The 27,480-nt window shown below is 43.6% G+C and overlaps 1 protein-coding gene across 2 annotated transcripts in view; it reads left to right on the forward strand.

The window, feature by feature from the left end:
* The window catches only part of znf609b (zinc finger protein 609b), a 282,574-nt gene that overhangs the window by 250,010 nt on the left and 5,084 nt on the right, over positions 1-27,480 (forward strand). For both annotated transcript variants that reach the window (XM_084337717.1, XM_084337718.1), the window contains exons 4-7: positions 10,967-11,054; positions 22,666-25,096; positions 25,239-25,602; positions 27,015-27,377. In XM_084337717.1, coding sequence (XP_084193843.1) covers positions 10,967-11,054; positions 22,666-25,096; positions 25,239-25,602; positions 27,015-27,377 — 3,246 coding nt within the window. The remainder of the gene's footprint in view (positions 1-10,966; positions 11,055-22,665; positions 25,097-25,238; positions 25,603-27,014; positions 27,378-27,480) is intronic.

Here is a 27,480-nt window from a genome sequence, read left to right on the forward strand (position 1 = left end):
CAACTTGTCAGTATGAAAATGACAGCCAAACATGGCACTGCAACTAAATAACACAAATACAATAGGCACATTTGTGACTGTTACAAATATAACACGTTTTATACTTGTGCTACAAGATTTTGGCCTGTGCTACAAAACTATCAACCTCTGTAGCACCAGTGCTATGTGCAAAAAAAGTTAACGTACAGCCCTGCTTTATGGCATATTGAAGGGAAGGTTTATACTGTCAATTGACAATGACAATGGATACATAGCTATAATAGAAAATATAGATTTAGCTCTACAAACAACGTCACGCACAGTGAAAAGTTGTAATGAAAAGCTGGCGTCCTAGAGTGGGGCCCGTCTAATCTAATGGCCGGGAATGTGTTAACAGGGTGGAATATAGATGTAGAGTGAGGGAGGGGGGGTGGGTTTTGTTGTTATTCATATGTGACATTACAGTATATCTGCAGGTCTATATTCATGTGTTGACATTACAGTAAATCTGCAGGTCTATATTCATGTATTGACATTACAGTAAATCTGCAGGTCTATATTCATGTGTTGACATTACATGTGTTGACATTACAGTAAATCTGCAAGTCTATATTCATGTGTTTACATTATAGTAAATATGCAGGTCTATATTCATGTGTTATTACAGTAAATCTGCGGGTCTATATTCATGTGTTGACATTACAGTAAATATGCAGGTATATATTCTATATTCGAATATGTGTATGTGGGAAGTAAAAAAATATATATTAAAAAAATTATCACAAAAAACATTGACAATTAACTCATTGAGCGCCATGCCCTTTTCCCAGCTTTACTCAATGGCACCAGCGTTATTGACCATTTTAGCTATGTTTGCAGACCCATCGTATGTTCTGTATTATAGCTATGGAGACAATAGTATGGCTCATTTGACAGGCATTGTTCATAGTCCATCACTGACTAACCAATTAATTTCTACATACTGTAGTGTGTGCACTACTACACACTAAACATTGCCCCTTTCCAAAATAATCCAGTATTTTTTCATAGATCGTGAGATATGGCGCGCTATATGCATTATGCAATATGCCCAAATCGTTCTGGTTGCTCACCTGAAACTTAAACCCTAACCCAAATCAAAGGTGTATACCATGTATATGTGCCTTCACAAAATCATCAAGGGGGGGGGGGGGGGGGGGGTCGTTTTAACTCAAATCTGTGATCATTACCAAAAGCAAGTTTTAGGTCCGGTAAAATACGACACCGTGATAGTTACAAAAACATGTTTCAGGTTCGGTAAAATAGACATAGAATATACCTTACCTTAGCCAGAAGGTACTCCAAAAAGAATAATCCCCAGTGATCCCATCACTATCGCGATTACTTGTGTATAATGTCTGTCTATACGGGAAATAGGTTTCAGGCAATAAAATCTCAGAGCGATCGCTCTGTTGCTCTGTCCCCTGAGGGGAATGAGTCCTTGCAAAAAAAAATTTAAAGTGTCTCCACACCAAACTATTCCAGTTCAAAAGGTAGGCGATACTGCCACTTGGCAGGATTCGATCGTCATTGTAACATAGGCAGATGAGCCAGGGAGCTCCGGCCGAGTGTATAGAACGGGGATCAAGGGGAAAAGATCAAAACCTGAGTATACTCTGGTTTTGGCGCTCAATTGCTTGCGGCAAAACTCGACTACTCGGGTATGGCGCAGAAAGATTTAATACACGTGACTGAATTTTGCTGGTGCTAACGTTGGCAGCTAGTGCCTGCTGGTGCTAACGTCCATCACCATCACTAACATTACGCTAAGCTAAAGGCGACCAGTACTAAGTTACTAGACAAGGCTAACATTGGGAGCTCCAGTAGCTCACCACGTACCGCGAGCGCTATTTCGGCGCCGTGGACAACCGTGCTCGTCACGGATCTGGGGTTTAGCGAGTTCGAATCCCGGACTGCAGCCGTGCCTTTCCCAGAGTGTCTTCCCCCCATCTGAACCCTTTCAGCCTGTTTCTGTCTGTCATCCTTGACCAGAATAAATGTGATAAACACATAAAAGAGCCAGGGGAATGGCCAAAGTTTAAAAAATAAAAATAAAGACAAGGCTAACATTACCCCAAGGCCGTATCTTTGCTTCAATAAGGGCATCAAATAAACATTAATTAAGCGACGATTAAATTATATCCAAAGCAAGCAACTGATAGTACTCTAAGTCTCAGATGATGCAGAGTGAATACAGCATTAGCTCATGTCAGTAATGCATTACATTGCTGTGCTAAGTTAATGTGAAATGCATCTTGCTTTATTTTGTATTAACTAAAATTGGCATTTTGTTAATTTTGTTATACAAAATATGCTGTTGTCACAAGTTTATATGCTGCTCCAACCGCTCAGATCTATACCATGTTGGCTATAGTATATATGCGTCAACACGGGTCTGACTAATGGGCCTTTAACACTCATCTGATTTTAATCTTAGCAGTCTCTTGACGAAAACGCCTGAGGGTTTGTTTTAACATTAAAATGGCAGAATCACCCAGTTGACAGGAAGGCAAAATTTCTCCTGCCACCGTTCCCAGGTTTTGCAATAAATGGGTACATGTAAACATAGTGTAGATGTCAAATGTGTATTCGCAGATGGTTAAGTGCATGACTGCACTGTTTGTGAGAGTTACTTAGATTGTAAGAGTCAACATACTGATAATTGTGGAGAGAGAAAGTACTGCATGAGGCTGATAACACTGCAACCATGTGAAAAGCATACTAATGCTCTTATCCCTCGCCTCCTAGTAGTATTAGAGAATGTACCTTCTCACAGCGTGTTACTCTAATAATAATAATAACTTGGTTTTATATAGCGCCTTTCAAAAGACCCAAGGTCGCTTTACATAGGGAGGGGGGGGGGGCAAACAAAAGTAACAAACATAGTGGACAGACACAACATACAAAGTGGTAAATTAGGGCCAAGTTGAAGTGGTGGGTTTTGAGGAGGTTTTTGAATGAGTCCAGAGTTGGAGCGTTGCGGCGTTCTGCAGGGAGGGAGTTCCAGAGGGTGGGAGCTGCCACACTGAAAGCTCTGTCCCCAAAGGTCCGCAGTCTGGTTCAGGGAATGGAGAGCTGACCAGTGTCTGTGGATCGCAGGGACCGTGACTGAGTGTAGGGGTGGAGGAGGTCAGTGAGGTACTGAGGTGCCAGAGCGTGGAGGGATTTGTAAGTGAGCAGGAGGGTTTTGTAGGTGATGAAGGATTTGATGTGGAGGTGGATGAGGGTGGGGGTGATGTGCTGCCAGGGTTTGGTGCGGGTGAGAACCTAGTCTGTGAAACTCTAGTCTGTGAAAGACTTAAAGTTAATGGAATATTCACCCACATTGCTGGTTGTGGTGCACGGATATGTGACTCATCTTATTGGATGTTAAAACACTTGCATCCCATGTACGCCCACCCTCCCTCTCCTCTGCACTAAGTGACTCATGTAACTTGTCCTCGATTCCAGTCCGCCCAGGCTTTTGAATGTGATGTAAAGTCAATATTATGATTCCACTTTCTGACACTGACGTAGCCCGACAAGCTCTGCTTTGTTTCACGCACCGTGACTGCAGAGAGAACCCTTTACCACAGAGTGTTGGAAACAAGTTCAGACGTTTGAAACGCTCAAACGCTTCATTTATCTGTGAGGATTATTATCACTCATGGCAGCACCCGGCTATCCTTCACCGTCTCTCCGTAATGAAAACTGACACCGTTTTTCTCATTGCTCCAACTTTTCATAGACCCTTGATGACTAGAGCGCCCATTGCAGAGAGGCTTGTTGTGAGCAAAGCACAATCTCTCCACTAGGACACAAACCTTATTAGTGGCTATAATCAACCTCTCACTGTGGATATTAGGTGATAATGTAGTCTCTGAAAGCACTCTTATGCTGTAAACAAATGATCAAGCTTTTGCTGAAGACTCACTTTCAGATCAGCAACCTCTTGGTATGTTTAATAGTTCATTTGTTTGTTAATTTGTGTATTTAATATTTTATATATGCGAAGGGGGAGGGCTAATTGATACAGAAGCTACAACTGACTATTACTGATTAAGCTGCTAACTGCATAATTATTTGGGTACAATTAAATTATATAAACATATAACATAAAACACAACATGTGCGTAAAAACACAAAAACAATTGTATCTCATAAATTAAGATGGTTACTGCATTTTGCATCCTGTGCGCTTATAATATTTGGCACATATATTGTAGTGTCCTCTTAGCTGCACTTTGGCACTATTGTCATCAATAACTTGGCCATACAGACTCTGCTCAATGACTACAAAATATAACAGTGACAAATCTTGGGCGGCTACGTGGCGTAGTGGGCAAGGCGCTCGCCACAAAATCTGGAGACGCTGGGCTCGCCTGTTCGAGCCCAGCGCTCCACATTTGCTTTCAGTTTAGCTGGTCGTCCACAGTAATACACATTGGCCGTATTACGGGGAGGGAAACTGAAGGGTGGGGATCGGGCGTTGTGGACAGCGACTCCTACAGGTCGGTTGGTGCGCCTGCGCAGTAGAATCAGGAAGTGTCTGGGGCAGCGTGAGCCTCCCACGCGTTACTCCTCGACACTGAGAGATCGAGCTGCGCAGGTGAAAAGATGCGACTGCTGTTACCTCAAGTACCGGAGGGGACTTGTGCTATGTATGACTTAGTCCACATTGCAGCCGGCTTGTGGGAGGCAAGAAACAGCGTTCGTGACAGGGGAGGGTTGAATTGGATGATACGAAATTGGGATGGGAGAAAATATAGAAAATGGGAGAAAAAGTGGATAAAAAAAAAACCAGTGACAAATCTTTACCAGGAATGGGACGAAATATTGAGCCACAAAGTTTTGCAATATGAAAGTAAGTAAGAAAGTAAGCATATTGGAGCAAAGAAATAATAACTTTTATAATGCATCACACTGTGACAAGTGGTTCATCACAACACTTTCCATTACAACAATAGCCACGTGCTGATCATACACTGTGCTGTGTGTAGGCATTTGCTCAGGCAAATGAGCCATGTGCTTAGCTTTCTTTTGCCAGAGCTCCTAGTGTTTACCCCAGAGGCTGTTCTGGGCTACAGTGCTAAATTCAGTGTGAAGAAAGGAGACTAGTTAGCTGATTAGTTGAGCTTTCAAACCATGTAGATCACACAACACCAAGATGGTCTACTTGATACAATACAGATTGTAGCCTTTATCAAATAAATCAGTGAAACATTAGTCTACAATATATCTGTGGAAATGGTCCCAAATATTAGCCAAATGCAAGTGGATACCATCTCTGCTGTGAGATAGATTGATAGGCTACAATACAGTTATCTACAGCCCACTCTGTCTTTACCTGTTTCTTTGTCATCATCATCATCATCATCATCATCATCATCATCATCATCATCATCATCATCATCATCATCATCATCATCATCATCATCATCATCATCATCATCATCATCATCATCATCATCATAATAGTTTTGGACTACACACTTGAGTTGGTGACATTTTGCAGCATCTTCTCTTAGAGCCTTCTTTTATTCAGCCCATGCCCTTTCAAAGTCACATTCTCAAACAAACCTAGGCTTTACCGATAGACCTGGGGAGTCACGTGGTAGTTATAAGACCCGCCTGGTTCCCGTCAAATCTATCCTATGGTCTTTACCGTAGGAGTTTCCCATGGTAGCTGGGTTTATATGGTTCCACTTATTTAATTGCTCTGACATTCGAAGGGAGCAGAGTGTAGTATAATTCAAATTAGATCTGCATTTGGAAATTTTGAGAAAAACAAGAGAAAAGTTGTTGGTACTTTTTAAATTTTTTATTTATCCAGGAAATGTCCCATTGAGATACAAGATCTCTTTTTCCAGGGAGTCCTGACCAAGACTGGTACAATACTGTGTACTGTATTCACTGGAAATGCAAAATGAACTACATTTCAATCCCAGTCTTGAGAACAACATTACGAAACCAAATAGTCAAAACAACAGACAGAATACACTATTATAATAATTGTTGTGGGAATATTATAATAATTGTGTAATATCTATTATAACTGAGGTTATGAAAATACACCATGACCCAACTGGCCCACACACTGACCAGCCCCCTGGGATTCTTCATGGATCTCTGGATTAGCCATTCCGGCCCTGCTCAGTCATCACAAATAACTGATTTTGTAGCATGTTGAAAGATAACAAAGGCTTTTTTTACACAAGGATAGTCTGTGAAAATGCCATTAACCCCATTGAAGTGCCATTGAGCGGGTGCAGAGCAGAGGTCAGCCAGTGAACCCATGGCCTTAGCAGACTTGACCAGCAGCAGGGGACCTGATTATGTGGCCCCACTGCAACCTAATGAAACACGTCGGGGTGGAACAGAGAGCCACTGAACCATGCAGCAGCAAGCACAACCCTTTGGTTCATTCCCCTTCGCCGTTAGGCTCTTATTAAATAATTGTACACAAGTACGCAGTGAAGTCCAGTGCACAAGGAGGGGTGCCATTTTTTTTTATTAGTGGCATTTGAGGGAAATGAGAGGTGAAATTACAGACCAATTCCTCTCATTAATGTGGGCTTCACTCACCCAGCCCGAGCGACCCTAATGAGACTGACAGAAAGGGGGTAGGGTGTTGGGAACAACTGGTATAGCCCTGGGTACTCCCCCCACCCCCCAACAAATCCACCCCAACAGAACTCCTATTTCAAAGAGCAAGCCTTGTTATGTTTTGTTCTATGACCTACTCTCTGGTTCTTCTCTTCAACAAGTCCAGTGAGTAACAGAGAATTCATAACACATGGACACACACGCACACACACACACGCACACACACACACACACACACACACACACACACACACACATACACACACTTCCCTGTGTGTAAATAGATAATCATGCAGGACAACAGAGCTGACTTTCTCATGCAATTCAGTTACTGCCACAGGGAAGTCTGGTTTGTTTTGTCCTAGTTGGCAGTTTCGACAGTTTAAACACTTGCATCCTTGTCACAACCACTTACATTTTATTGCTGCATTGAAACCTTTTAACCAGATTGCCCATAAAAGGTTAGTGTTTTCTTTCAGTATTACAATATATTTGTATCCTTAGAGTATATCATAATAAGATTTGTATCATCTAATACGGCTATGAAATTATATAGTCTAAATTTAGAGTCTCTACCAAAACCATAGATTTATAATCTAGTCAAAACAGTGTTGTACAGGTTACTAATGATGAATGTCAGTTGAAAGTAGACGAGTCTGAAGATCAAAGTAGCGGAAATTAGTACATGGTCGTGTTATACCTGCTTTGAAGGCTTATATTCCTAGAAGCATCCCACAGCAAGTGTGTTAGCCTTCAAAAATCATGATGCATGTCCTTTTCCAAAACAGGAAGCTCACAGTATAATCACATGTAGAACACATATGTTCTACTGATGAAATGGTTGTAAACCGTACATCATATAAAAGATTATACTGGTTTCATAGGCCAGTTACACATGTAACTGGGCAACTTATATAGCACTTGGACTTGCATAAAATTAAGATAGAGCACCTCTGTTACATTTAGAAGGCAGTTGGTTATACATGAATTGTCATGGCTCGACTAATGACTTGGAGAAAGCAAGAAAGACTAAATCCTAGGTTAGGTTAGGTTTACTTTATTTGATCAAGGGGGACAGCGTACATTAATAAAACATTTTACGGATGTAAATGCACCAAATTTTGGCCAAAAGGCTAATTTCCATTGGCAGTCCCCCTGCCAGAAGGTACAGGCTAAAATCCTGTGTGAAAAAGGGTTAGCAATAAAAACAGAATAAAATCAAGATAAATAACATTAGAATAAAAACACAACAAAAGCACATAGAGCACAATCATGACATATTAAAAGACCCAGACATAGGCAAACACACCATATGCACACACACACACACACGCATACACACACAGACACCTCAGTGTTGACAATTCTGGTTATCAATGAGCCATTCCTTAACCCTGCACTTGAATGAGTGATATGATGTGGACACTCTTAATTGTTTGAGGTATTGAGTTCCATTGGTGGGATGCTCTATATGAAAATACGGCCTGGCCAAATATACTTTTTTTGAAAGGGATTGTACAGGATCCTGTACCACATCAAAAGCTAGTCATTCAGTTGGTCTGTCTTTATTTACATCCAGCCAGAACCATCTGCCAGGGCCATTTTGTTATGGTGTGTTCTGGGAGCAAGGGGGTGGGCTGTTAAAAGGTGTTTTTCAAAAGACCTAAGCCCTTTTAATGTGACGGAAGACCAAACTCAAAGACCTCTCCTCTTGTCTTCACCAAAACACACATGCACACTCTCTCTCACACACAGAGCTTTCCAGTTCAATCCGGCTCAAAGAGCAGGGACCTGGGGCTCCTGTTTTCAGGCTGCAGAGCTAGGGGAAGGGCTTGTGGCCAAGTGTCAGCAGGTTCCTGTAAACCTATATAAATGCCTTATACACTCACTAACTGGTTTTGCGCCACAGGCAGCAAGAGAAAAATGAGACCTGAACAAGTGTCTTGTTTGTGAGCGGTAAGAAGATAGTGAGGTGGCGATGGGTCTAGCAAAGATAAAACTAGAGGGGGTGAAAGAGAAAGCGGGAGCGAGAGAGGGAGGGGTGAGCAAGAGAGGTTTCCTGAGCTAATAAAATGCTTGGAGGAATGGAAGCTGCCAGCCAGCATTCTTGTGCCATTAGACAAGTTACTTCACTGCAGCCTCCGGTTTCTCTGCAGTGCTGAGGTGGCATGCTGAGGTCACCATTGAAAGGGGGGAAGGGGCAATAAATTTAGACTGTTTTTGTGGAGGGAGATTGCTCCCACTCTTCTGAAGCCGTAAGCTGTTTCTTTGTTGATTTTATTAATTCGTTGGCAAAACTCGCAAATTGCCTGCACGCCATAATCGTTCATCCACCTATTATTCCAGGCCGTTAATTACAAATGGCCTTCATCAGCAGTCGCTGTTATGTGTATTTCAGCACAGCCATGGACTGTATTAACATCAGTAAATCAGATGTGCTGACTTGTCTTGTGACATTTTGAACAAGATGTGACTTGTTAATATATCTCACAAGCTACTGAAACAGGATGTACTCTATGGGAGATCTACAGAACATGTTGAATGATCTCTTGTAACTAATCTTAGATATCAAATGCACTGTCAGGTATCGGGCTCCTCACAGGCCGAGCCTAGATAGACTAGCTTACACTGACTGCTACCGACTTCACACTAGTATCCAGATAGGGATACAGACTTTTGACACACTGAACAGGTATTTTGCTCTATTACAGACTCTCAAATAGAACCATGATATTTAAATTAACCATTTCCTATTGCTTTAGCAAAGGAGCTAAAGTCAGGTAGAGGACGGCAAATAATTTTCCATTCAACTAATTTCTCATAATTTCTCCTATTTATAAATAATTGTCCTAGCACAAATAGGCCTACTTCTTCTTACAAATAATTTGTCCTCACAAATGATTTCTTCTTACAAATGATTCTCCTGTTGGTTAGCAAGCCCCGTACTGTGAACTGGTTTATTTAAATTGGATTTGATACTCTGTGGATATTCCCTAGTAACCTCAATCAGACGACATAGAACCTGCTGCCATTGACTACGGCCTATTCACACTGGACTAGTATTACATGGGGACCATGATAATAGAAAATTACCTCCCAACCTCCGTGATTTCCAGATTTGCAATCTCACGGGGCGGGATACATTTTTACAGAGGTGTCCTGAGATTGAACTCGACACTCCCGCACATAGATTTAACTGTTGTGGTGCATGATCTATCATCATTGTTTTAAAAGGCATCTCAAACGATTTTATAACGATGCCAAATGCACTGCCCTCAAGCAAAAATGGAATCATTCATTGTACTTTAATATCTTCATCAACAATGAATCAAATACAGGTCGAAAAATTATTAACTGGATAACATTTTACATTTTGTCATTTAGCTGACGCTTTTATCCAAAGCGACTTACAAGTTCTGTACGACAAGTCAGCAGGAAAGGTACAACTCTTACAGCTGAGTAACGATGATCATCAAACAGTGCTGAAACTTGGGTGTTGCAGTGTTGAGTGCATAGTAGCAAAGACATTAGTATAATAGGAAGAGTGCATGCATTTAAAAAAAATCTTTTTTTACTGTTAGTTACTTATGTGCACCCTCTATGGGAGGAAAATACAATTTGATGAAGCAGTCGTCGGCCTATCGGTCTCCATGGTGCAGCAGCTTAATTTGAACTTTGCCCTGAGAATGCATGTAAACCATCCTGTATTGATATACTACTACCAAAAACAAATTACTGAGTGCAGGCTTATCACTACTTGATGGCATTGCCCACAACATCCAGCCACAAGCCTGTTGAATCAGGCAACTGAATAAATGGCTTACAAAGTAGCCAATGTCTGCTACAAAGTGAAAATGTGAAGGCAACTCAAGGCAGGTGGTCCAATAGTGCTTCAAGCCAGTGGTCCAATAGTGCTGCAAGCCAGTGGTCCAATAGTGCTTCAAGCCAGTGGTCCAATAGTGCTGCAAGCCAGTGGTCCAATAGTGCTGCAAGCCAGTGGTCCAATAGTGCTTCAAGCCAGTGGTCCAATAGTGCTTCAAGCCAGTGGTCCAATAGTGCTTTTAACCAGTGGTTCAGTAGTGCTTCTAGACAGTTGTCCAATAGTGCTTCACACAGTGTCTCGTCATAAGAGATAGACGTGTTTATGTCCCCATAGTTTGATTGTTTCCTGTTTGGTTTTTACCACAGCTCAGAGCATTGATGTGTATGAGAATGTCCATTCAATACATTATTCTATTTCTATGTGGCAGACTCACAATGCTAAGTATTCTTGACGCAGCTGATAAATGAAAAGTCGTCTTTGTTTTGTCAGTTTGTGACTCTCCATGGCTAAAACAAATCTTGTTTCTCACCTTTCTTTCAGGAATGCTGGTTGTCAATGTGACTTGGAGAAATAAGACGTATGTGGGTACCCTGTTGGACTGTACGCGGCACGACTGGGCTCCCCCCAGGTAAAGAGCATTTCTCCACCCCCCCCCCCCCCCCCCCCCATGCCCAATGTATCCTGTCATTCTCTACTCTACTGTCCTATAGGGAGGTGTAGTCTGACGTCACTTTGGACCGCCCACGAGGTCCACTCGTATAGGGATTTATCATTGGGAAAATGGATTATCGGCTATTGTAACAATTCTGCCTCATGAACATTGGAAAGCTTTCCATTTTTGCACAAAAGGAGTTCCCTTCTATCACTATAACATTATTGTTTAAGCATTTTTGGTTTAAATGAAATTCTGCGATTTGTTTTTATGATTAATTGCGAATATTTTGTTGAGCTATAGATTGTGGATGAATACGCACAGAAAGGTACACCATGCAAATGTTCATGCTTTATTTGTTTTAAACGAGACGATTTAGAAATGGGTAATGGGGAAATACATTGCGATTTCGCGAGGTGGACCGGACGGAAACAGCAATGACGTAACCACTACACCTCCCTATAGAGCAGGAAGTAACCACTACACCTCCCTATAGAGCAGGAAGTAACCACTACACCTCCCTATAGAGCAGGAAGTAACCACTACACCTCCCTATAGAGCAGGAAGTAACCACTACACCTCCCTATAGACCAGGAAGTAACCACTACACCTCCCTATAGAGCACAAACGCCTTAAATGTGCACTAGGTAGTTTTGTGAGAGTCAGAGAAGTGAATAATTATTCATTTCTAAGGTATATTTTCATAACTGAATAAACAAACTGTCCTCAGAGGAAAATTGGATCCTGGAACACTGTTTGAAGCTAGAAAGCTCTATTCTCTACATATTCTAGGCTTACGTTTGGTTCAGAGTGCCTACAAATTATTTTGTTTTAATTTATGATAACATAAAATAGGATAATTCGAAGAATTACAGTAAATGTCTTTTGCAGGCTCTGCCAACAAATCCCCCTCCTCCGAAACTGCACAATGCACTGTTTAAAAATATATGTTAAAAAATAAAGAAGAAATAAATGCATACCATGAAAGCACATTTCTTGGCTGCTAGAAAAAAACAAAGGCTTAAAGCTTCTGCATCTTGCAAGGAGTTGGCTTGTCATACACAGCAGATCTAAATGTCAGGGTAGGAAAGGAGAACTGCTAAATGGCTGCCATCAATCACCTGCTGGTCTCTCTCTCTTTATCCCACCTGCACTTTGTGTGTAACCTTTCCTTACGTGAAGCACATACTCCAATATAAATCTGTTGCATGAACCTCAGCTTGAGGATATAGCCTTCAGCACCTATCTGTCGAGGTGCAGCAAGACATCCCATGGTGTTCCATTGTTAGTATTTATCATCTTCAGCCTGGGGAGACGGGACTCGCTGTTTGCTGGCAAACTGCTGACGTCCCAGGAGGAAGTGCCAGAAATAGAAACCCGCTCTAACATGCCAGGTTGCCGAATCCAATTAATGCACTAATGCATGTTCCCCTGCACTGTATCACACTCTTTACCGCAATGCAACCAGGCTTGTTAGAGCACTGTTGCCTGGGTGGTGCACTGCTGTCTGGGTGGTGCACTGCTGCCTGGGTGGTGCACTGCTGCCTGGGTGGTGCACTGTTGCCTGGGTGGTGCGCTGTTGCCTGGGTGGTGCACTGCTGCCTGGGTGGTGCGCTGCTGCCTGGGTGGTGCGCTGCTGCCTGGGTGGTGCGCTGCTGCCTGGGTGGTGCGCTGCTGCCTGGGTGGTGCGCTGCTGCCTGGGTGGTGCGCTGCTGCCTGGGTGGTGCACTGCTGCCTGGGTGGTGCACTGCTGCCTGGGTGGTGCACTGCTGCCTGGGTGGTGCACTGCTGCCTGGGTGGTGCACTGCTGCCTGGGTGGTGCACTGCTGCCTGGGTGGTGCACTGTTGCCTGGGTGGTGCACTGTTGCCTGGGTGGTGCACTGCTGCCTGGGTGGTGCACTGCTGCCTGGGTGGTGCACTGCTGCCTGGGTGGTGCACTGTTGCCTGGGTAGTGCACTGCTGCCTGGGTGGTGCACTGCTGCCTGGGTGGTGCACTGTTGCCTGGGTGGTGCACTGCTGCCTGGGTGGTGCACTGCTGCCTGGGTGGTGCACTGTTGCCTGGGTGGTACACTATTGCCTGGGTGGTGCACTGCTGCCTGGGTGGTGCACTGTTGCCTGGGTGGTGCACTGCTGCCTGGGTGGTGCACTGCTGCCTGGGTGGTGCACTGTTGCCTGGGTGGTGCACTGTTGCCTGGGTGGTGCACTGCTGCCTGGGTGGTGCACTGTTGCCTGGGTGGTGCACTGCTGCCTGGGTGGTGCACTGCTGTCTGGGTGGTGCACTGCTGCCTGGGTGGTGCACTGCTGTCTGGGTGGTGCACTGCTGCCTGGGTGGTGCACTGCTGCCTGGGTGGTGCACTGCTGCCTGGGTGGTGCACTAACATGTTTGTCATTCCTGTATTTTCATATTTTTATAGGCTGCACATGTAGAATGTGTTGACCAGGGGTAGATAATCCTTTTTTTTGGCACAAGGTCTACTTTGTCACTTCCCTTGGCTGAGGAGAGCTGCTATGGCCAGCCAAGTAGATGGAGCGGAAGTCGCCACAAATAAAAGGCTAACCAGAATCATGCAAATGTAGAATAACAAGTCAATAATTTCATATTAGCAATAAAGTAGATATTTTTGTATTCTGTTGATAGTACTTATCCCTGATTCCTGTTAAGCTGCATTGCAAAGAACACTATGGCTGATTGCTTTCATAATATTCTTAAAAAACAAATAGTAGTTTGGGCGGCTACGTGGCGTAGTGGGCAAGGCGCTCGCCACGAATGACGGAGACGCTGGGCTTGCCTGTTCGAGCCCAGCGCTCCACATTGCTTTCAGTTTAGCTGGTCGTTCATACTAATACACATTGGCCGTATTAGGGGGTGGGAAACTGATGGGTGGGGATCGGGCGTTGTGGACAGCGACTCCTACAGGTCGGTTGGTGCGCCTGCGCAGTAGAATCAGGAAGTGTCGGGGTCAGCGTGAGCCTCCCACGCGTTACTCCTCGCCACTGAGAGATCGAGCTGCGCAGGTGAAAAGATGCGACTGCTGTTACCTCAAGTACCGGAGGGGACTTGTGCTATGTATGACTTAGTCCACATTGCAGCCGGCTTGTGGGAGGCAAGAAACAGCGTTCGTGACAGGGGAGGGTTGAATTGGATGATACGAAATTGGGATGGGAGAAAATATAGAAAATGGGAGAAAAAGTGGATAAAAAAAAATCAAATAGTAGTTTCTTAGTTTTAAAGTCAAAATGAAGGAAACACGACAGTATCTCAGTGATTAAGATTTGTATTTGATGTATTGTAGAGTAAAACAAAAACGAGATTGTTGCACAGATGTAGGTATTCTGCTTTCAGAGGCTAAGGAGTCTTAGCATGTACCGTTATTGCGCTTGAATGTCAAACACTAGGCACAAGATTGTCCTCTTCCACAGATTGGGTGCTGCACAAACTCATTCACACTATAATACCGGGTTATCTTCTCTGTCTATTCTCCCATATTCCACCAGTCAAATGTGCCTAAGCTGCACCTCAATTTAAAATGAGCGTTGTGCCAAGAAAAGAAAAAAACAGCTCTCCAGAGAGCATTACAAAATCCATTCACAATATAATCCAAGCTTGTCTCATCTAGTCTATCAAAGCATCTGTTATCTATCATTCAGCTTCTCTGTCAGGTCTAAAAGGAATGCCAAATCCAGACGCTGATCAAGATGTTAATGTGCTGCATGATTGGACAGCTTTGGAACGTCTTTGATCTCTGAACTGGGCTCTGGATCCAGCCAAAGCACTGATGTCTGTGTGCAGCACCAAACCCACGCGCTCGTCTCCGCCTCCCAAGTGGGCACTAAACAGCTTCCTCTGTAGAACTCCTGCCTTAGTCAAACGCAGTCTTTAGGCCAACATCCACCGTCTCCTTTGTGTTTAATATGTTCCCACACAGCATTTGTTGGTGTATTACGCAATCACGGTGTCACAATGGTAAGAAATCTGTGATCTGCTTGGACAATGCAGAGAATCTGCTTGTATCGCTCACCAGCTGGTGCTCCATCAGTAGTAATGGACACAGGCTTCTTGTGGAAAGTGTGAAAAGGGGCCGCGAGTCATAGGTCCACATATGGCTGCGATTTGTTGGAATTTTTCAGTTTAAACCAACAAGCCTGACTATGATTGGATAAATGAAAAAATTATTAGTATCTTTCCTTCTCAATTAGTCTTGTGTATTTTATTTTTTTTATAATTTTTTAAACAAACACATAAACAAACATGACAACAAACGATAAGATATACAAGCATTAGTTGTCAGTGCACATCCAATGAAATCACATTTTAGTTAATTGTCTTATATAGGATATACCCCTAATACCTGTTATCTAAAAACCTACACACATATGCTCCAGCTCGAACCCCCCCCTCCCGGACCCCACCTTGGATAGTACCTCTATTATCCCTCGCACCTAACCAGACACTACCATTATAAGCTAGCTTTTATTCTCTCCACCACTTCTAACCACATTGACATTTTGGATTCATTGAGACCCAGAATTCTTGCTGTAGATATTTCTTGATAAATCACATCGAGATATGTAAGAAACCAAACTTTCCGTCACATTTTTTCCGGTTGAAACCAGCGTGATGCGATCAGCTTTTTAGCTACTGTGATACCCGATAAAACCAATCTCTTTAGCTGTGGATTTACTGCAAACTCAAAAACATCATTCAATAGTAATACCGAGGGGTGTACAGGTATATTCCAAGATACGAGTTTTGATAATTGTTGGGTCACATCTTTCCAGAATGTCTTAACTGGTGGGCAGTCCCAATACATGTGCATAAATGTCCCTTCGTCCCCATTTGTACATTGGGAGCATTTGGAGTCTTGTTTAAGACCCATTCTGCTCAATATTATAGGAGTCAAGTATGTCCTGTGAATATAGTTAAGATTGATTTGTTGATGGTCCGGGTTCCTTGATGTAAGTCGGACATTTGCCCAGGCTCCTTGCCAATCAAAGTCACTTTCCAGGTCTGGTATATCCCTCCTCCAGGCAGAGTCTAGTTGGAGGGTTTCATACGAGCACGTTAGTAATTGATGATAAAAATCTGAAACAAAACCTCTTGATGTCTCTCTTTCATAGAAGAATTTGTGGTATCTGTGGTGTTCAATTGGTATGTCTAATGGAACACCGTGAGACTTCAAACATAGCCGTAACTGTATGTAAAAAAGCCATGTGGACTTGGTGAGATTACATTTTTTGCATATTTCTCCATAACTACAAAAACCCTGTTTGTTAAAAACATCCCCTAATGAGTGTATGCCTTGCTCTTCCCATATAGGGAATCTTATAGGTCGTTTTTCAATTAAGAGTGCATTGTTATTGAATAAGGGAGTATGATTGTGCCATTTATGTGGGTTAGGATTTTTTTTTTGTGTTTCACGCCATATCCGGATCGCATGAGTAATTATGGGGCCAAATTTCCGTTCACAGTGCTTGATTGGTAGTTTAGTGTATGCTATGTCCTTCAGTCTATGTGGGGCTACTATGTTTTCTTCTAATTTTCTCCAGGATACTAATGCTTGGGGATCAAACCATGTTGTCAATGGTCTTAATGTGTACGCCTTAAAATAGTGGAAAAAATCTGGAAATGCCATGCCACCATCTGCTTTATTTCTCTGTGCGGTGGATCTTTTTATACGTGGTGGTTTGTTATTCCAAATAAATTTGTATGTGGAGGAGTGTAATCTTTTCCAGTAACCCTCTGGAGGGGGTAACGGTAGCATTGAACTGAAGAAGTTGATTCTAGGTAGTACATCCATCTTAACTATTGATATCCGTGCTTGTACTGAGTTTTTAAGTTTTGCCCACCTATCAAGGTCGTCTTTGATTTTGTTTTGGATTTTTGTGTAATTGTGCTTCACCGTTTGTCTTATGGTGGGGAATATTTCCACTCCCAAGCATCTAAAATGTTTTACCATAGGTATCTCTCCTGGGAGGGTTATATCTTTTTTTGCAGGGGTGTTAAGTGGAAGGAAAGCCGACTTCGGCCAATTTATCTTAAATCCCGATAAATCACCAAAGTTCTCAATCAACTTGAGCAGATGAGGCAATGTGGTGTTGGGGTTTTGCATGAACAATATTACGTCGTCCGCATATAAACTAATTTTATGTTGTGTGCCCTTGATTACGATTGGTTCTATGGATTGGGATTGTCTTATATATTGTGCTAAAGGCTCTAATGATAGATTGAATAGTCCGGGACTAAGAGGGCAACCCTGTCTGGCTGAGCGTGATACCGGAAAGATTTTGGAGATGATTGTACCTGTTGTAATCATGGCCGATGGGTCTTTGTATAATACTTTAATCATATCAATGAATCCTTTTCCTAACCCCATCCTTTCTAATACTGCCCATAGATAATCAATTAGTCTTGATTTTACCGCGTCGATCACAAAGGCCTGGCGTGAGCCATGCAGCCCAAATACAATCACTTTAAAAGTAATACATTATAGTAGTAATACATCATATGTATTATGCTGTATGTAACACTTAATGTTTAAATATTATGCAAAAGGAATAACATTGCTTTGCTCAGTAGGTGAAGTTTGTTGTATTTACAAGATTATCTTAGTTTGCAGCAAGACTACATTAGGGAGACGCTGAGAGTGATTCAGAAAGCTTTCAACAGACTTAATCTACACCCAGACTCACGATGAGTAATGAGCCTGAATTCCTGCACCTCTGTGAGCCTACGGATGTATTCACATCCCCTGCTGCGGCTGAAATTGTTTTGAGAGACTCGTAGGGGAAGCTATGACTCATCGCAGCCCAGTGTCTCTCCTTGTCACAGATTACTAACATTCACTGCTACGGAGAAAGATAATTACATTACAATTATGGAGACATGGGATACAACTGCTATTGTGAGGATTTGAATTATGTTGCGATTACAAGGCAGGGAGGCCTTGTCTTTGACAATTAATGTTCACTTGTCATTGTTTAGTGGGAAATTGGATGCTTTGTTTGCTTTAAAAGTGCATCCTGTTTTTATGAATTTATCTGAGCGATTATTATTATATATATTTTTTTTAAACGCATCACTTAACTCATTCAGCTCCAGCCATTAGCCGGGTCCCATTGTAGCTCAAGTTTCAAGTTCAAGTTTCTTTATTAGTTGTCATACAGAAATACAGAATACTTTGTATGAAATGCTTCTTTCTGTTTTGCTCCCGAGTGTGCTAGATCAAATAAAAAGATAGTATAAAATAAGTATAAGTATAAAATTGAAAGTCAAGTACGTAAACAAGTGTAAACAAAACAAAAATGTTCAATATACATATATACAGTATATATATATACAATGCAGTAGAGAAGGTAACTGAGTTACAACAATATACAATAGCTTAGCTTGTGGTGCCACCTTGTGGTGGTGAGGTGCAATGAGGTATGAGGTGATGTTTAAATCTCCTACCAATAACATAAAGTGTGTTAACACTTTGACTGCCATGAAACGTCTTTTGACGTCATTGCGGGCCATGCTCAAGTTGCCGGAGGACGCTGTACAGCGTCCTTATATCAATATTTCAAAAATCTGCGATCTGATTCATATGTCCCCTCCGCTGGCCTGAGATCCACCAGCAGGACCCACTGAGCTCTCTGGCGGTTCAGGAGCGCCATCTGGTGGCCAATCGGCGCAATCGCCAAACAGGATGTGCCATAGAGGTTGTGCTAGACGTCCGTAGTACTTCCGGGTGCTCGCTATAGGTCATGTGACTCTGGCTCGTCACGCTACACAGTGATCGATTGGCAATAACTCGATAAACAACATGATTTGGACGTATATACCATTATACAAGCTGGAGATGGACCGGGTAAAAATATATCCCATAATGATAAGATTTCTACTCTACGATGATCGCCCAACGGCGCGCGGAGACTGGGGTGAGTTTCAGCGTGTAACGTTACCGTCTTCGATACTAACTGCTATTATCAACATTTGACCCACATTAGATGATTGGTATAACGCTGCCCACGGAATTATAAACGCCCCCTCGCCCATCCGGTCAACATCAGATGACGTGTAGTAACTTCTAGAAGTACGTCTAGTTGGAATTTTTTATATCGCGCTGATTGCCATCAAACTGTATTTCATCATCAATATAATGCATTTGGGGCTATATATCACGTTCTGGAGAAAGCTGCAGAAAGAGATGAAAACATACTTATACATTAGACCATACTTTACTATGAATATGTGAATGAAAAAGTTTAACGTTGCTACACAATGAACAATACATATAGGACTTTGAATGGGCCCTAATAAAGTTATAGCCCTGCAAAGAAGGGGACTTTCTCCATAGACAAATAGAGCCGGCAACCTATGGTATATCATGAATTTAACCCAAGGCAACCAAAGTGTTAAGTGTCTAAAGTGAGTAAAGTGGGTGCTACAGTGAGTTGTCCATTTTAAAGTGAGTGTGTACGTGTGTGCTGTGGGTGTATTTGATAGTTTGTTACATAGTGTTATTGTTCATTGAGCATCCTGATGGCCTGATGGTTTGGGGATAGACTCCGGTATTGCCATAAGACTCCGGTATTGCTTGCCTGACTGCAGCAGTTCAAAGAGGCAGTTGTTTGGGTGGCTGGGGTCTTTGATTATTCTCTTAGCCTTACCCATGCAGCGCTTACCCATGTAGCTATGCCACACTTTAAAGATAGGAGTGTGTCACCTTGTTTGTAGAGCTATATCTATATTCTATATTATAGGTATGGGGACAATACTATGGTCATTTGACACTGACTTTATTCCGACCAAGAAGAATAATTTTTTCATGCATACGTTCACGCGTTATCCCGTGGTGAATATAAGTATAATTTCAGAGTGATCCGGGATAATTCCTGGGAAGCGAGTAATGGGGCGCAATGTGAGTTGCATAAAAACATCACATTTGCGTGTTCATTTTATGGTTCAAGTTGCATAAAAACATCACATTTGCTATCACAAATCAAAAATCAAAGTGCAAAAATATTTGTTAACACTTTGGGTGCCGGGAGCCGTCTTTAGACGTCTTTGCTGGCCATGCTAAAGTTGCCGGGGGACGCTGTACGTCGTCTTTATATCAATATTTCAAAAATCTGCGATCGGATTCATAATGTCCCTCCGCTGGCCTGAGATCCACCAGCAGGACCCACTGAGCTCTCTGGCGGTTCAGGAGCGCCATCTGGTGGCCGATCGGCGCAAGCGCTTAACAGGAAGCGCACTAGAGGTTTTGCTAGACGTCCGTATTGCTTCCGGCCACTCTGTACATGTCCCGTGACTCTAGCTCGTCACTCTACATAGCGATCGATTGCCAATAACTCGATAAACAACATGATTTGGACGTATATACCATTATACAAGCTGGAGATGGACCGGGTAATAATATATCCCATAATGATAAAATTTCTACTCGACGATGATCGCCCAACGGCGCGCAGAGACTGGGGTGAGTTTCAGCGTGTAACGTTACCGTCTTCGATAATAACTGATATTATCAACATTTGACCCACATTAGATGATTGGTATAACGCTGCCCACGGAATTATAAACGCCCCCTCGCCCATCCGGTCAACATCAGATGACGTGTAGTAACTTCTAGAAGTACGTCTAGTTGGAATTTTTTATATCGCGCTGATTGCCATCAAACTGTATTTCATCATCAATATAATGCATTTGGGGCTATATATCACGTTCTGGAGAAAGCTGCAGAAAGAGATGAAAACATACTTATACATTAGACCATACTTTACTATGAATATGTGAATGAAAAAGTTTAACGTTGCTACACAATGAACAATACATATAGGACTTTGAATGGGCCCTAATAATGGCAATGTAGCAATAGAATTTAAAAAGTTATAGCCCTGCAAAGAAGGGGACTTTCTCCATAGACAAATAGCGCTGGCAATCTATGGTATATCATTAATTTAACCTTAGGCAACCAAAGTGTTAATGCACATATTTTATCTAAATATTTAGATACTAATGATTCTTCACATGATTTCAGATATAACATTAATGTGGTTATTCCATTATAACTAAAGTAGACTTCCAATAGTCTCCTTAGATGTATTTAGTCGTGGAATTTGTGTTAGAATTATGAACAAACACAGATGACACTCAGGTATATGTATTTAAATATTTTGATATTTATTTGTTCTTCATGATCAAGATGAATATATAAACAAACTACCCAGCCAAGAATACAATATTGAAAGATTTTAACTTAATGTTCCTGAGTGCACTTGTTTGTTCATAGTTTTAGAATTCCTTGGGGCTCTGCACCAAGAATCAGTCGACTACAGAAGCAATTTTTTTAAATAAGCACAGTGAGTGTATTATCACTATTATATATACATATTACATATTATCATGGATTGGTATTTAAGGTTAGGGCTGCCGCGGTATTGATTTTTTCCTTACCGCACAAATTAGTGAAGCCATTGAAACCGCTGCGGTAACCGCAATTTATTTTTATTTTTTATGTAATGTTAAAATATTTTTTCCTAAATAAACTTTTCGAATGCATTTATTTCTGTGGTAGTCTATTCTTTATAGCCTCTAGTCTAACGTTAAATGTCTATCTTTATTCCAGTGTTGTCATTAAAGAGGATGACTTTGCAGCAGGAATATTGGTTGAAAACAGCTGGCTGTTCAGCCTGTTCTTGAAACTGCTGGTCGTGAGTCCGACTCGCGGTAGCTAACGTTAACCAAACGCTTGGTTCAATAACCAACTAGGAATGAATTGACTGTCCTATCTATCTGCATAACAGATAATAACGTCATGGAATCGTTTGTTCAACCCAGTGGCCAGCGAATTAACACCAGCTAAAGCAACTGCGCTCAGCACACACACACACACACACACACACACACACAATATGGCATATCTACTGCTCCAGAACAGAACCAGAACTAATAATAATAGATTCAATTTGTACCGCACTTTATATTCGCGAGAATCTCAGAGTGCTACAGGAGATATAGACAAAAAGTTAAATGAATAAAACAATTAAAATGAATAAAACAATTTAAAATGAATAAAACAATCATATTTGCGCACCCTCATCAGGATCCTAGCAGCGACATTCTGGATGGTTTGCAGTTTTTTAATGCTTTTACTAGGGATCCCGATGAGGAACTGACCTGTCCTCGCTAACCGTGACCACTCCGTCTTCTTTCGGGATCAAAACGGCAGCATTTACGGAATCCGAATGCCCTTCGATTGGGTTTCGCTACAAGATCCATGTTTTTAGCAGATTCAAATCGAAAACTTTCCGTTGCAGCAAAACAAGTTCTGGGGTTCAATCAGAATGTTAACTGCGCAACTGCGAGTGGAAACTTTCGAACACATGGCGTGAAGAAAATAGGCTATACACAACTATAATTATTATTATTATAAAAAATTGTATTAAATAAAAAACAGCCGGTGATGCGGTAATCAGCTTGACTCTGCGGTGGGCGTGACGTGATGGCGATAATGCGGTAACCGCGGCAGCCCTAATCAAGGTACATGGATATTTCATGACAACACTAATAGTAATACATGTTTTCCTTGTTACCCTATAGGTTCTGTGAATCCCCTACCAGTGACCTAGAGATGAGGAACGGTCGAGGGCGGGGCAAAAGGATGAGGCCCAACAGCAACACGCCTATCAATGAGAACAGCAACTCATCAGACAACAAAGGCACCAACAACAAGACGCGAGCGGCCTCCAACAGCAAGGGCCGTAGGGGCAGCCAGACTCCATCGGAGCGCCGCACACCACCCAACAGCAACACAGAAGACATCAAGGCCAGTCCTTCATCAGCTGGAAAACGTAAGACCAAACCCGCCTCAGACATGGAGCTCAATTCCAGCTCGGAGGACACCAAGGGCAACAAGCGCATGAGGACTAACTCCAACAGTGGAGGGGTGGGGTCAGCGGGTCTCATTCCTTCCATCAAGAATGAGCCTCTTCCTCCTCCCCTTGATCGGAACTGTCCCTCACCAGTGCTTATTGACTGCCCGCATCCCAACTGCAACAAGAAGTACAAGCACATCAATGGTCTCAAGTACCACCAAGCCCGTGCTCACAACAACGATGATGACATCAAGATGGACCTAGATGGGGACAGCGAATATGGAGAGGATTCTACACTCCACCCTGAACAAGGCAATTGCAATGGAGCATCCAACTCTCAGAAAGGGTGCCTGTCCCCCGCACGCTCGGTCACCCCAAAAGGCAGGGGATTTGATGCTCAAAGCCCTTCCCCGTCCCCTGGGAAGTTTGGCTCAAAGCAGAGCAAGAAGAAAACCACAGATACAGACCCAGAAACGGGTGGTACACCAATGGACGGATGTGAAGATGGGCCATGCCTCACTGATGAGGCCAGTAATGACGGTATGGATGACAAGAGAGGCTCAGACAAGTCCAAAAAGTCTAGCAGTGGGGCAAAGGCAGACAAAATGGCACAGAAGAACATAAAGTCACCCCGACCCCTTGGCCCTGGGTCCACTGCATCCCAGCAACTCTACGCCTTTCCTCCTGGAAACCCAAACGTCTCCCCAGGGATGACCCCTGTGATGCAAGGAGTCCCCAAAAGCCCCCAAATGAAAGGCACCCAGCCCAAACCTCCTGCCATCGGAGACCCTGCGTCCAGCAGCTCCAAAGACAAGAAGAAGAAGGACAAGAAGAAGAAAGAAAGTGGAAAGGAGGCTGACAGCCCAAAGCCTTCGGGAAAGGGAGGGAAACTGGAGGAAGGCAAAAGTCCCTACTCTGAATCCTCTGACCAGGGGAGCAAGGGGGAAGGGCTGCTTAATGGTTCCTCAGACCCTCACCAGAGTCGCCTGGCCAGCATCAAGGCAGAGGCAGACAAGATTTACAGTTTCTCGGACAACGCCCCCAGTCCGTCCATCGGCATGGCCAGTCGGATAGACGGCAGCGGAATACCACAGCCTCTCACGCCGCTCCACATGGCTCAAAACGGTGCTGACAACTCTTCAGTGAAAACCAATAGCCCGGCGTATTCAGACATCTCGGATGCTGGTGAGGACGGTGAGGGGGGTGTTAAAGTCAAGACAGAAGACCAAGCCAACAGGGAAAGTGCCAAAAAAGCCCTCTTCCCCAACCAGACACCCAATAAAGAGTCCCCATACTATGCCGGCTATGACGCTTACTACTCACCCAACTATGTCAACCCCAGTCCCAGTGGGTCTAACTCAGGCACCCCGTTGGCTGAGGGTCAGGTTAAGATCAAAAGGGAAGATGACCAGGACCAAGCAGAGGAAAAGGTCAAGGTTGAAGTTCATGAAGATCGTAAAGCTGACATCAGTGTCTCTGGCCCACAGCAGCAGCAGCAGCAGCAACAGCAGCAACAGCAGCAACAGCAGCAACAGCAGCAGCAACAGCAACAACAGCAACAACAGCAGCAGCAACAACAACAGCAGCAGCAACAGCAGCAACAACAACAACAACAGCAGCAGCAGCAGCAACCCTCAGTCATCCAGCAGCGTTCCAACATGTACATGCAGCCTCTCTACTACAACCACCAGTATGCCTATGTTCCCCCTTACGCATACCATCCCGACCAGGCCTACCACAACCACTTGTTAAACACCAACCCAGCCTACCGACAACAGTACGAGGAGCGGCAGCGGCAGGTGGCAGAGCAGCACCGTGCTGTCGAGAAGAAGTCTGACCCAGCCATAAAAGAACGAGAGGCCTCTATGAAGGAGGAATGGAAACAGAAGGGCCCCATGCCCCCCACCCTCTCCAAAGCCCCGAGTCAGTCGGACCTACGCAAGACGCCACAGCCCCCCGGCAAGCCCAGGGATTCTCCCTCAGAGCCCTCCTCCAAATCCATGGCAAGCATGAAGGGAGAGGACCCCAAGTCACAGCAAGCCGAGGGGCTCAAAATGAAGCTGAGTGAAGCGGGCCACCATGGGAAGGAGGACTCCAAACCAGGGCTGGAGTCCAGGGGACAGGCAGGGGTGGAGCAGGCTATGTGGTACAGACAGGTAAATACCATGCTAGAAAGAAAACAAATGTAGAAACTTGAGTCTAATGTGAGATAAATTTGATCCGTTAAGAACATCATGGGTTATTCAGTATTAGTATGAGAATAGGCACCTTCCTTACCTTTGTTTTCTCCCTAAACAGTACCCCGAGGGCCAGAAGCCTCTGACGGAAGACGAGCAGCAGCAGCAGCCTCGATGGAAAGACGAGAGGGACAGAGAACGGGAACGCGACAGGAAAGCAAAGGATGACAGACCCAGGCCCAAGGACAGTACCAGTGGTCCCAAAGAGGAGAGCAAAGAGGGCGCTGACCCTCGCATCCCCTCCGAGGACCACCGGGCCATTGGCAAAGACGCACGTTCTAATGCACACATGCAGTTTTCATCACCACTAGCACAGCACCAGAGCTACATGTCCTACATGCATGGCTACCCCTATGGACAAGGCTATGATCCAAGCCACCCTGGGTATAGGGGGATGCCCTCAGTCATGATGCAGAACTACCCAGGTATGACGTTATATTGACATTGAATGCCATTACATGCTAGTAATGTTAAAGAAAAAAAAAAGTTATCCACCATTATTACATGGCGTTTTCGCATTCGCCGAAATGCTTGCTTGTGATTGGTCAATAGCGCGCGTCAGAGGTCAGTTATCAGACAATAATGACCGCTGTGGGACAATAATGACCGCTGTGCGCAGCTGTTCGCAATCAAGCCCTTAGCCCACTGACACACACTGTTTCAGTGCAATTAGACACTGCCGGTGTTCTGCTGCCGGCGATGACAGGGGGCGGAGCGACGAGCGGAGCCAGAACCAGTGTTGCGAGTCGATGTAAAATGAATTAGGTATATTGTTAGTAAGTTAGCCATGTAATAAGTGGGATAATGTATAGCTATACTCGATCATTGTTGCAAAATAATTGACCTTCACTGACGTTTAAAACACCTCGCCGAGGCGGCTCGGTATTTTAAACTCTGTCGGTCAATTATTTTGCAACAATGACCTTGTAGCTATACATTATCCCTTACTTATACAAGTTCATGTTTTAAAACGCTCACATCGGTACAGCTTTGTGGGCAGTAAACCTCTGACAGTAGCTGCAACGCTGAACTAAAATAACACTGAACATAAATGACTTGGAGCTTAGTTTGAATATGCACTAAATATGTAATTTACAGTCTGCCAAAAGTAATCAGGAAGTTGGCATGTGACATCATTATAGATACTTAAGACGGACAAAATTGGGTTACACATAATTAGTTAAGTAAGGGATAATGTATAGCTACGAGGTCATTGTCGCAAAATAATTGGCCGACAGAGTTTAAAATACCGAGCCGCCTCGGCGAGGTGTTTTAAACGTCAGTGAAGGTCAATTATTTTGCGACAATGATCGAGTATAGCTATACATTATCCCGCTTATTACATGGCTAACTTACTAACAATATACCTAATTCATTTTACATCGACTCGCAACACTGGTTCTGGCTGCGTTCTGGCTCCGCTTGTCGCTCCGCCCCCTGTCATCGCCGGCAGCAGAACACCGGCAGTGTCTAATTGCACTGAAACAGTGTGTGTCAGTGGGCTTGATTGCGCACAGCTGCGCACAGCGGTCATTATTGTCCCACAGCGGTCATTATTGTCTGATAACTGACCTCTGACGCGCGCTATTGACCAATCACAAGCAAGCATTTCGGCGAATGTGAAAACGCCATGTAATAATGTATGTTAACAACTATAGATGTTATACTATAACATTTCTTCTGGAACTTTGTTTGTTTAAAATAGTTGACTGACGGATACACTGGCCATGTACGTTTCTCATTGAGTAATTTCTGTTAATAGTTATAATTATGGCTATAACATTGCCCTTACATGATGTGAATTTGAATAATCGATTCATCCTCTGATTTATCTTAGGTTCTTACCTACCTGCAGGCTACCCATTCTCTTCATATGGTGGTAAAATACCCGGAGGTGAGGAGGGCGGTGACAAATCCCGTGCCAGCCCTACCGTCACCAAATCAGCGTCGGAATCCAAAGCTCTGGATATCCTGCACCAGCATGCCAGCCAGTACAAGAGCAAGTCCCCCACGGTGGGCGACAAGCCTTCCCACGACCGGGAGAGGGAACGAGAGAGAGGCAGTGGGGGAGACAGGGACAGGGAAAGGGAGAGAGACATGGACCGGCCGCGCTCCTCACCCTCCCAGCGCATCATGCCCTCCCACCACCACCTGGGCTATCCTCTACTCTCAGGGCAATACGACTTGTCCTATGCCACAGGTCAGTGTCACGCTAACGCCACTGTGGGGCGAGTTTGAAGCCCGACGAAATCTCCCTCTTTTTCATGGTCTAATGTTGGCAGGTATGAATTAGCGATTGCCAT

Source organism: Notolepis coatsorum (genome assembly GCF_963971535.1).
Source record: "Notolepis coatsorum genome assembly, chromosome: 20".
Lineage (NCBI taxonomy): Eukaryota > Metazoa > Chordata > Actinopteri > Aulopiformes > Paralepididae > Notolepis > Notolepis coatsorum.